The sequence below is a fragment of the Sinocyclocheilus anshuiensis genome, unplaced genomic scaffold, assembly GCF_001515605.1.
Source record: "Sinocyclocheilus anshuiensis isolate Anshui unplaced genomic scaffold, SAMN03320099.WGS_v1.1 scaffold411, whole genome shotgun sequence".
Lineage (NCBI taxonomy): Eukaryota > Metazoa > Chordata > Actinopteri > Cypriniformes > Cyprinidae > Sinocyclocheilus > Sinocyclocheilus anshuiensis.
Window position 1 is genome coordinate 265380 of NW_015549608.1, and position 12518 is coordinate 277897.

The window sequence follows — 12518 nt, forward strand, 5'->3', positions numbered from 1 at the left end:
AACAAAATTACATAGACTTTTTCCAGATGTCTCCCCATTTTGTGACAAATGTCAGACTGATGTAGCTACTCCCTTGCATAGTCATGTTTTTTTGTTCTATGTTAATCTCATTCTGGACTGAAGTATTTAAAACTACCACTTTCTTGTGATATTTGGAATTTCTGATAAAATCATTTCACTTAAAACATCTCAACAACAGTTGCTGTCCTATGGACTTATTGTGGCAAAGAAACTTATCCTAAGGTTTTGGAAAATGACAGAAGCCCCATCAGCTAAACTTTGGTTGGAAGAAATGATTAAGGTACTACATTTGGAAAAAATTAGATTCCTGTTGGTAAATAAATTGGATAACTTTGATAAGATTTGGTCTCCTCTTCTCCTATATCTTGATAATGCAGGCTGAGTAATCATGCACCATTAGTGTGGCATGATTTAAGTCCCTAGGGTGCGGAGGGAGGTAAGGGGTTGTTTTGTTTTGTACCATAAATGTTTGTTGTGCTTGTATGTTCAGTTTTTTATGTATATGTATGTATATATATATATATATATATATATATATATATATATAACTGAAATAATGGTATGTAACAATAACTATTGGATTGTTTAATTGAATACCTTAATAAAAAGATTTAAACCCGATTTACATTACAAGCATCAGATTTCATCATATAAATATCAGCATCTGCACCAAATTGCATATTTTTGCTCAGTTTGAGTCTCTGAAATAAAGAGCCATTTTTTTTCTTTTTTACTTCATATTCTTACTATATCATACTGTATGATCCATAAAAGCCTGACAGATCAAATATGACACTCAACAAAAAAAAACATATGCAAACTTTTTTTTTTTTTGGATTTAAAACAAATATTTTGTCTAAAGGTTCAATACACTGTTCCATTTAAAATAATTAGATATTTCTGACTATCATTTCATATGCTTCATGCACGTCATGCTTTACAGGGTTAGGCACTTTCCTGTTTGACTTTTCTTTCATTTTGTTTTAATTTTAGAAAGCCTCAAAACAACTGAAATAATGTGCGATTTTGCCTGTGACGTATAACGTTATAACTATGACTCAGTACCTAAATGGTGCGGATCCCTCTCTGAATTGTTTGACAGGGACGAAAGATTGGATGACGGTCGGGATCCGACTCGGTCCACCGCTGCGTCATGAAACTCCTGCAGAAGTTTGGCTGCGTCATCAAAGTGCTGATGACCGTCTTCATGCTCCGGCTCCTTCTTCACACATTTACCTGCAGATCAGAAAAACACCAATGATCAGCTAGAGCAAAGGCCTGTGCAGCCGGGAGGTTTAAACGCGTGATATAGGACTCACGTAACGTGTTGAGCATATCTAGAGGATTGTCTGGGTAGCTCTTCATGCTCATGAAATCCAGCACTGAACCAGCTTCTATGCCGCTTCCATCTGTTCCCTATAGAAACATCGAGAAAATGTCATCAATGTCATACTTTGAAACTTATTGCACAAAAGATATATCATTCTCACCGGCATGTCACATAAACTAGACTTAGTGTCATCAATCGGCATGTTCCTTTTCTGAAAAACAAAAACATTTATTATATATTATATAATACAATATTTCACACTCCTTTTCAAAAGTTTAGGGTCGGTAAGATTTTGAAATGCTTTTAATGAAGTCTCACCAAGGCTGCATTCATTTAATCAAAATACAGTAAAAATTGTGAAATATTATTATAATTTAAAATAACTGTTTTCTATGTGAATATCTGTTAAACTGTAATTTATTTCTGTGATCAAAGCTGAATTTTCAGCATCATTATTCCAGTCTTCAGTGTCACATGATCTTCAGAAATCATTCTAATATGCTGATTTGCTGCTCAAGAAACATTTCTGATTATTATCAATGTTGAAAACAGCTGTGCTGCATCATATTTTTGAACTGTGATATATGCTATTTTTCAGGATTCTTTGATGAATAGAAAGTTCAAAAGAACAGCGTTTATTTGAGATAGAAATCGTTTGTAAGATTATAAATGTTTTTACTGTCACTTTTGATCAGTTTAATGCGTCGTCGCTGTATAAAAGTATACAAAGCATTACTGACCCCACACTCTTGAACAGAATAGTATATTGCTAAAATCCTAAGAATGTTTAAAGACCACAAAAAGTATCTTGTCAAAAGAAAAAATTTTAATACCTGTCGGATTTGCATGACAGCCTTCGAATGATCACCAGCTGTCATTTTATCCAGCAAATCATCCACAAGCCTTTTGGTAAAACTCCCAGAACCCTTAACAAACTCCTGCAGACTGAAGCACACACAGAAAATCCCATCACACAACTGAGTCCAACGCAGCAGTCCACTAACGCTGATAGACAGGTTTGATCTAAACACCTGAGAGCGCACTGGACCCCGGTCTCGTCTCCGTAAGCCGAGTACAGCATGTCCATCTCCTCTGGAAGTAGATCAGGATAGACGGAGTTGTTCTGAAGAGTCTGAGTGTTGTACGCGCTGCTCAAGAACGTCACTGAAACCAAAGACAAAGACCAAGACGCGAATCGCGAACGTAAAGATTCTGGTTGTGATTCTGATTTAATTCCTGACTCTTCTGGCATTTTAGAGACAGTAATGTGATTCACAACCCTAAAAATAATCTTCACGTTTGAAAACCTGTTACCTTTGTGTCTCCTGTCGTCTTTAAAGCCCAGCGACGTCAGTCCAGGTATGAGCTTGTTCGCCAAAGAGCTCAAATCTACAGGAAGAGTCTCTTCCTCTGTGAACAATAATCAATATATTCTTCAGACACATGATGTTATTGCTCTGGATAAACTTTCTGCAGCAAAGTCAGAAACCTGTGTTATATTTAACCCTATAAAAGCTACTGTATCATAATTGATAGGCAGATTTCTAAGGCGTCTAAATGATCAACATGATCAAACTTTGTTGTCTGATTAATAGTTTAGAGTTTTTTATCAAGTAAAATCTCTTTTAGTCTAACTTTACAAACGTCCAGCTTCAGCTCGAGCTTCACGTGTCTTTCTGCTTTACTGATTTTTATCAAGTAAACACAAGAATAACTTTGATATTGTTAGTCATATTTCCAGATCTTTTTTTTTTTTTTTAGAAAATATGAAATATATGATCATCAAATATGATCATCAGGATCTTTTGAGGAACGTTTGTTTGTTCATCTCTCATCATCATTGGATTGCATTGCATTATACTGTATATTTGGATAATTTCAATTTCATCTTATTACTGGAAATACAGAGCGATGACTGATATTTATATATTTTATGTGTAAGTATCTGCTCTACTTTTATAAAGATCTCATTGATTTACAAGCATCAGAATTTCATTATATAAATATCAGCATCTGCACCAAATTGCTGTATTTTATGTTTACTTCATATTCTCACTATATCAGACTATATGTGACCCTGGAGCACAAAAGCAGTCATAAGTCGCTGGGGTATATTTGTAGCAATAGCCAACAATACATTGTATGGGTCAAAATTATTGATTTTTCTTTTATGCCAAAAATCATTAATCAAAAATCATGTTCCATGAAGATATTTTGTAAATTCCCTACCGTAAATATATCAAAACTTAATTTTTGATTAGTAATATGCATTGCTAAGAACTTCATTTGGACAACTTTAAAGATGATTTTCTCAATATTTAGATTTTTTTGCACCCTCAGATTCCAGATTTTCATATAGTTGTATCTCAACCAAATATTGTCCGATCCTAACAAACCATACATCAATGGAGAGCTTATTTATTCAGCTTTCAGATGATGCATTTGACGAAAAATTGACACTTATGACTGGTTTTGTGCTCCAGGGTCACAAATGAGCCATAAAAGCCTGACGGATCAAATATGATACTCAACAAATAACACATATTCAAACTTTTTGTCTAAAGGTTTAATAAACTCTTCTATTTCAAAATGTTTTATTTATTTCATGTGTCAGGCTTAACAGGGTTAAATTTCTTATTCATTGTACATAATTGTGATTTAAAAATAGTGCATTTGCACAGCAGATCACCACCTCATTGTTTACCGGTTCAGCTTTCTATACACACACACACACACACACACACACACACACACACATATATATATATAGTCTGCTATATAAAGCAGTAGACACTGAAACAGAGTGATGCTCATACCTTCTGCTTCAGGATCTTGATTTACAACAGTGTAGTTGAGGGAACCATCAGAGTCCTTTTTGAGGTACCCCATCTACACGCAAAGTAAAGCAAATGTTCTGGTTAGGGGTAATAAACTGGTAATATTGCAATAAACATTGTTTGTACTACCAGTCTACCACATTACACAACTCCTGAAAAAAATATATAATACAGACTAGACAGAATCTTTTTTTTTCTGTAGAAAATCTGCTGATTGCTTATTTAGTGTTTAATTTGGAAACACTTTATTTTAAGGACCAATTCTCACTATTAATTAGCATGCATATTACTAACATATTGGCTGTTTATTAGTACATATATATATATATATATATAGGATTAAAAAAAAAAATTACAATTAGGAAAATGAAGAAGAAATATTGAAGATTCAGCTCTTTTAATATTTCTAAATTACAAAAGAGCAAGATTTATTCAATGCAATATGTGACCCTGGAGCACAAAAGCAGTCATAAGGGTCAATTTTTTGAAATTGAGGTTTATGTATCATATTGCTACAAATATACCCCAGTGACTTAAGACTGCTTTTGTGGACCAGGGTCACATATTATCTTAAAATATATTATTATACATTACATTATAATTTTAATATATTTAATAGACATTTTCATCACTTTTAAAGATTTCATTATATGTTAAGAATTTTTCCAGGCTTTGCAATCACAATTTTAATTCCATGATTTTTCCGACGGTGGGAATCCTGAAAAGGACAGATGTTCTTGCTTATTTTCATAAACAAAAGATGCATTTTGGAACGTCCTTGAATCATGTTGACTTTCATCCTGATTTTATGATTCGCAATGAAAAACTTTGTATTTAATCAAACAGAAGCACATGAATGAGGAGCGTTTTCACTAGTGGTCTCAAGACGTTATTTTAAGCAAAGCTCAGTCTGAACATAATAATATGCGTTTTTTAAACACAATAGGAGTTAATAACTTCTCATATTTGATATTCTTTAGTATCTGACAAACTACAATAGATCTTTTTGCAAGCTCTGCTTGTACACGTCTCTCTTTTTTTTTGTAGTGTCGATTTCTGGTGAATTGCATGACTCAAAATTATAAAACTTGAATCTCAGAAACATCAGGTCAAAGCTTGGCTGCACCTTAGAGCTTGGCACGAAACGGATGATTCGATCCCGTGCTTCATCCGCCGCGTGCTCCACCAGCGCCAACACATGCTCCTCCGTCGTGCTGTCCGTCAAACTGCAGGCGTTGCCCTCCTGCTCATACAGATCACTAGACGAGCAACACATCTGCTCAATCACACACTCACAAACACGAGACACGATCAAAAGCGAACAGCGGCCTGCGCTTTACCTGATGATGGGCTCCTTGACGGGCTGCTTTTTGGACTTTTTGGGGTACTCCGTGTGGATTGGTGTGATCTCCGTCACCGGTTCCTCAGGCGTAATGTGGTCATCTCCCAAAATGGCAGCCTGCTGAGAGAAATCCATGTCCTGCATAAAAGACATGCTGCGCTTCAAAGCTAACAGCCGCTCCTGTGAACAGAGCACAAATAGAGCAACACAGCACCCATTTACTCCTCCTGCGGAGGTCTTAGGTTTGCCATGAAGATGGGGGATGCAGAACGTCCAGCACGGGATGGATTGAAAGAAAGAAAGAGATTGCATGGTGGAAATACTCGTCTCTGAGCACTCGAGCCACATAAACTGCTCAAAACGAACCATCTCACTAATGCAATTAGATTACAGTGAGGTGACTGAAGTCTGGGAGTTTTGTCCCATCTAACACTAAAAATTCACAGTTTTAGGATTTTGAAAAAATAAAAAAATGAAGAAAAATTTTACTATTTCTAGGACACAGAGAGCAACATCTATTCAATTAAGTGTTATCATAAATTATATTTTGATTTACATCATACATTATATTAATATGCATACATAATATATTATCACATTTTTGCAATAGTTATTATAATATAATTATATATTACATACAAATTTTTAATATATGTAATAGACTTTTCCATCACTTTTTAAGATTTTATTCATTTTTAATTGTATTAATTTTGTCCATGAAATTTCCAGGCTTTGCAATCACAATTTTAAATTCCCTAACATTTCCGACAATGGGAATCCTGAAAAATCAGATGTTCTTGCTTCCATTTATGAACCATAATCATATAATTTGTAATGAAAAATATTGTATTTAATAAAAAAAAATAAAAAATTACACAAAAAGGAGAAGCATTTTCACTAGTTCTGTAATAGTTTTTGTTAATATTTTGATTTTATTTTATACTTTCTGTTTTCACTTAAATTTTAGTAAAAGTTTAGTGATTTTGTTGAGTGTTATTTTTATTTTTTTCAACATATCTATACAGTTTTTATTAATTTGTATTTATTAAACTTTTTTTTTTTTAGTAGCTTTTTTAGTATTTCAAGTTGAATATTTTCAACTAAACAAAACTAAGAATTGTTGACATGGCAGCTAGCTGAAATAAAATAAGTTTAAGTTTTTTTTTTTATATATTATATTTTATTAAAGTCAACATTTATATTGTTTCAAGCAACAAACATGTTTTTCCGATTATTATAACCGCACGTATCTGAATCAAATGGGAATGATGGCACGGATGAACAACAAAGGCAAAAAATAACCAAAACCAAACTGCATTAAAAATGTTACTTTGCTCATCATTTTGAATCCTGTGTGGAGAAGCTTCTTGGCAGCTTTGTAGTAAACCGTCTCCGGTCGGTTATAAACCATGGCGTTGTCACACATCAGCTTGAAGTCTGCCTGGAGAGTCACACACCAGAAACAAAACAGTTACACTTTTATAGTTACACGTCATTTCAGTAAAGCCGAAAATGTATCAGTAGTTAACAAAGAATCTGAAAATGAAGATAAATGGAGATAAAACAGCAGGACACTTGCGTGCCTTGAATTCTGTGATAGTTTTGTATTCGTTTGCGTCGATTTTGTCCTTCATTGTGCTGAAGTCCATGGGATGTTTGATTATCATGGAGTATCCTGGAGCAATGGCGTCTGTCACTGGGAAGGCGAAGAATCCGTGTGGATCTTTCCTGTCGAGACAGAAAGACTGTCCTTATATAATGCAGATATGAGGAAAGATTAGAATTACAATGCCATCTAATTTAACAGGGTGTTACCTCTGAAGCAAGCGCAAGAAATGCTCCAAGAGCTGCTGGCGAGGGGTGGATTCGTTTTCTGGGAAAAGCCAAAAGGTTAGTGATTATTGCTTTGTTTTGATTGATACCAGGACTGTGCATCACTCAGAGCTGAACTGTCTTTTAAACCAGTTTAATTAATGAATTTGAATCTGAAGCTGCAGAATTCTAAAATTTATTTGAATTTAAGGAACTGGAACCCGGAGTAGATTTTAGAACACTTTGTTCAAAACGGAGCTAAAAAAATACTTATATTTTAACTAAATATATGATTTAACGATTAGAATTTTATTTTCAATATTTATTTTCATGGTAACACTACAATACAGTTTTATTTTTTAACATTAGTCGACTGCATTAGTTAAAATGAATGAGTATTTCTAAAGCATTTATTAATCTTAGTTTATTTTAATTTCGACATTTACTAGTACATTATTAAAATCTATATTTAATGTGCATGAACTAACAATGAACACTCGAGTTTTATTAAGTGTATTTATTTGTAACAAAGATAATAAATACTGTAACAAAATGTATTGGTACTTGTTAGTTAATGCATTAATTAACGAACTAACGGGACCTTATTGTAAAGTGTTACCTATTAATTTGAATTTGAAACTTGAAGTGAATAATGTTAGTTTGCTTTGTTCAAAATGGATGCATTTTACATGGGTCAAAGACAAAAAAGGGTTTAAGCATAAAAACACTAAGTGTAATACTGCTTTAAATTATTGTTGCCCCCCCCACCCAAATTAAAAAGTTTTCAGTTTAATTTAATTGCAATTTTGTTTTTCTGAGCAAAAAATAAATATACATTTTCCCCTGATTTACAGAAGAGACCCACTAAAATGTCATTCAGTGTAACAATCTTGTCAGGCATATTTACAACAAAAATCAATTTATGACATATTAAAAGACTAATTACTTTCACCCCAAATACTAATTAGCTGTAATTTAACATTTTTAAAATGTGCCTCTATCCTAGGTTTTGCCCATTTGTCAGTAAGAATTTTTTACTCGTTTAAAACACAATAAAATGTAATATGCTCCCTTGTTCTTTCATATATTTTAATATGTACACGTCAGAATAAGCATGTTGTTTGAATTTTTACATAAATGTTGTGTTACACTGAATGACAATGTAACATTATTTCAACCAAATGTTGACATTTTATTCTCCAAAAACTTATTTGAAACCTTAAAAGTAGACACTTTACTTACATTTAATGTGCTTTCTATGGACATATAATCACTTTTGTAAATTTCTTTTGATGCGGACATCTCAACGTCTTTGACCCACTATATATTGCGCGATAAGTCGATATATTGATTAGGGCTGCCGCGATTCGTCGATTTTATTCGACTATTCGTTTTTCAAAAATCCTCGACTTCATTTCGCTCGCGTCGACTAACCGGCAAAATACCGAAAGTGGCGCATTTCAAGAACGAGAATCCATAAAACACATTATTAGACTGTTTTCCAAGGCTGCATGATATATTAAACCCATTTAAAACCATATGATTTCTTGCTTTTGATACTTTATTTGAACTAATTATCAATGCCTCATTGCTATTATATATGTATTTAAAGTAATTTTAAAGGCTATTGTTTACTTACATCTATTTTTATTACCACAAAAAAATTAATTATAATGATAGGGCCCTATGAAATCCGTTTTATTTCCAAATTCAGTTTTTATCCATTTTAAATTTTTCTATACTCTGTTTTAATGGTTAAATACAATTTTATTAATCAAAAAGCCTGTCTGATTAATTGAGTTTTACAGTTTTATCTTTACCAAATTCTGTTTTCCATTATTTTCTGGATTCCATTTTAATGGTTCGTAGACCAGAACACGTGGATGTGTTGTCATTCTTACACTATAAAACTGAACTCTGATTTCAGTGATTTGGACTGTGAGATGGACACTTGCTTCTTGCACTCTATGTTGCACTTTACTTTTGCTTTAAAAAAAGGATTTCATAGACATTTGGATTTCATCTGGTTTAATCAAATATAGTTTAATAAAATATTCTTAAGTAAAATCGTTGATTGTTTGTGGGAAATTAATCGTGTAGATTAATCGATAAATTAATCGAAATAAAAATAGTCGTTAGTGGCAGCCCTAATATTGATTATTGCGACAGGCCTAGGTATGCAGTTGTACCTTGCTGAGTTCGACAGGCTCGTACGGGCCGATCCGCCTGCTGCTCCACTTCTACTTTCACTCCAGGATGAAATTCTTCTGCTTCTGATTCCGATTCGAATTTGTCCCGCTTCCTCTTCTTCTCCTCTGGAAGCACCTGTGGCACAACGTTCCTTCAGTAACAGCTCTCAGCTACCGAACTAAGCTCTGGATCCCCATCACACAGGCTTTACCTCCACGGGCTTCGGCAGGGTGAAGGGCTCCACTGGTGCACTGCAAGCGTTTTCTGACTGCTCTCTCTCACGCTTCTTCTTTTTCTCCTCCTGGATCAAATACACACAGCATTTGTCAGATGAGCAGTAAGTAACTACTTTTTTTATTTATTTATTAATTTTTTTACATTTTCTAAAGAAAATGTGAGTGGTTTTTGAGTGTGTAATCCAGTGTTATTTTGGTATCATTTAGATACTATTATATATATGGATCATTAAGACTTGTAATGTTTTTTAAAGAAATCTCTTCTAGTGCTGTGTTCGATACGACGATACGACGATGTATCGTCACAGAGATTTGACGATACGAGCTGTCCCTGTATCGATACTGTGGCACGTGTGCAGCAGTGGACCGCGCTTAACTTGAATGCAAGAACAACGTTAAAATTGAGCAGAAAAGTGCGAGGTTTCTAAAAAATAATGAATAGAGCATAATATATAGGCTATAACAAGGTTTAATCTGGCCGCAGAGGAACACAACTGGGTTGCCTGATATAAAGAGACGTAATCCCCAAAACAGAGCTTTACACTTGCGCAATACGGAAATATCTGCTAAGTGTGCTACTTATCTTTGTCAACCTGGCAACCATGTGCACACACTCTCTCTCCACTGTGGATAAACGCGCTTGCTTTCTGAAAACACCGATTTTAGTTTTAGCTTGCAGTTTAGCGATCTCCACTTCAATACTCTATTCTCAGAGTAGCTCTTGAGCGATTAAGCAATTTAGTTGATAAAACTGCAGGGCAGCCCTAAAAAGTTTGTTCTTGGATGTCTGAGTGCGGCCGCAGCGTGATCTGTGTGAGTGACTGAGCGTGTGTGCGCGTTAGATACAGAAGACAGCACATTAGTTTAGAACTCTTCTCATTTTTATTTTATTTTTTTTAAACGTAGAGAGTGTGTTATTTTGTGCAATGATAACCTACCAGCAATGTAAATATGATTTTTAAACATATAGCTGTCACTTCTTATCAATTTAACACATCCTTGCTGAATAAAAGTTTTAATTTCTTTCAAAAAAAGAAAGAATAAAAATGTACTGACCCCAGACTTCTGAACTGTAGTGTATATTGTTAGAAAAGATTTCTAATTTAAATAAATGCTCTTCTTTTTAACTTTTTATTCATCAAAGAGTCCTGAAAAAAGGTATCACATGTTCCAAACAAATATGAAGCAGCACAACTGTTGATTAATTATAATAATAAATCCGCATATTAGAATGATTTCTGAAGATCATGTGACACTGAAGACTGGAGTAATGATGCTGAAAATTCAACTTTGCATCACAGAAATAAATTATATTTTAAAGTATATTAAACTAGAAAAACGTTATTTTACATCATAATAATATTTCACAATATTAAATTTGTTCCTGTATTTTTGATCAAATAAATGCAGTCTTGATGAGCAGAAGAAACTCCTTTAAAAAACATTAAAAATCGTTCTGATCCCAAACTTTTGACCGGTAGTGTATATACATACAAAACAAAAAAATTATTCAAAATATATGGAAAAAAAAAAAAATTATATATATATATATTTTTTTTTTCTTTTTAATATGTTGAATTATTCTTTATTTTTGTATTTTCTGCTTTCATTTTAATTTTAATTAAAGTTTTAGTAATTTTTGTTGTGTGTTTGTCTTTTTTTATCCAACTATATAGTTTATATAATTTTTATTTCATTTTCTTTTCTATCTTTTTTAGTACATCAAGTTAAACTAAATGCAAATGAAAAATGTTGCTTTTTATATAGTTTATTTCCATTTCAATTTAATTTCAGCTAATGTTTATTTTATTTAAAGTAAGTTTAATTTTAGTTAACTCCAATAAACCTGGTGAAATAAATGTTCCAAACGTTGTTGTCATACAACTCCATCATGTTGCACATTTAATTCAGCGAGTAGCATCCAGTTATCCTCTTGAAATTAGTTACTTTGCATTTTGAATCGCATTTTGTGTAAAAATGACACCTTCTGGCAGTCTGATCAAATTATAAGGGAAGAAAAAGGCTGAAGTATCACTTCTGGTTCACTGGAAAGGTCATCCATGCATGCTGAATATTCTCATAATGTGCACAATACAGGCTACATGATTAGAGGAATCACTCATGTCCACACATGAGCTTAGTAACAGTGATGATTGACTTCTGAGTGTTTAAGAGTCGCTCTTTTCACTCACCTTCCTCCTCCTCCTGTCCTCATCATCTACATATTTCTCCTTCTCCGATTTCTTCTTCTTCTTCTTTTTCTTCTCTCTGTGCCGCTCCCACTCGTGGTCAGAGCGGTCGTCATAGTAACTGGAGTCGTGGCCGGATCCGGAGAGCTCGGTCACTTCACTGCCGCCCACCTTGAGCACCAGCTTCAGCGGTTTATCCAGGGGCTTGTCCTCATAGTCTGAAAAACGGCACACAAAGCCATCAAGCATCAATTCTAAACTGAACAGACTTTAATGATCAGGACTTAATGACATTTCTGCGCTGTAAACTCTTATTCTGCTGTTCTGGAGGAGATAGACTACAAGGAGCATCACAAGATCAAACCCACTATCTAGAGTAAATACAACTGAATACCCCGATAGTTCTGTTAAACTAACTACAGCAAAAAAATCCAGAAGTGTGTATTCCCTTTACTGTAATTGTTTGGACCAGGGGTTTTCAAAATAGGGTCTGTGGACAGGGTAACAAATGTAAAAATAATAATAAACTAAATAAATAAGCAATACAAAATTAAAATAAAA

General features: G+C 33.7%; 1 protein-coding gene across 3 annotated transcripts in view; it reads right to left on the reverse strand.

Annotated features, from left to right (window-relative positions):
- brd9 (bromodomain containing 9) overlaps positions 1-12518 on the reverse strand; it is a 23869-nt gene that overhangs the window by 10240 nt on the left and 1111 nt on the right. Inside the window, exons 2-16 of one of the 3 annotated variants that reach the window (XM_016447918.1) lie at positions 11961-12175; positions 9744-9833; positions 9532-9667; positions 7346-7403; positions 7114-7258; positions 6861-6971; positions 5529-5710; positions 5315-5447; positions 4168-4240; positions 2666-2761; positions 2383-2515; positions 2185-2296; positions 1512-1562; positions 1341-1437; positions 1087-1257 (exon numbers count right to left, since the gene is read on the reverse strand). In XM_016447918.1, the coding sequence (XP_016303404.1) occupies positions 1087-1257; positions 1341-1437; positions 1512-1562; positions 2185-2296; positions 2383-2515; positions 2666-2761; positions 4168-4240; positions 5315-5447; positions 5529-5710; positions 6861-6971; positions 7114-7258; positions 7346-7403; positions 9532-9667; positions 9744-9833; positions 11961-12175 (1803 nt within the window). Of the gene's footprint in view, positions 1-1055; positions 1258-1340; positions 1438-1511; positions 1563-2184; positions 2297-2382; positions 2516-2665; positions 2762-4167; positions 4241-5314; positions 5448-5528; positions 5711-6860; positions 6972-7113; positions 7259-7345; positions 7404-9531; positions 9668-9743; positions 9834-11960; positions 12176-12518 lie in introns of those variants that run through there. The other 2 variants (XM_016447917.1, XM_016447916.1) reach the window with 2 other exon arrangements.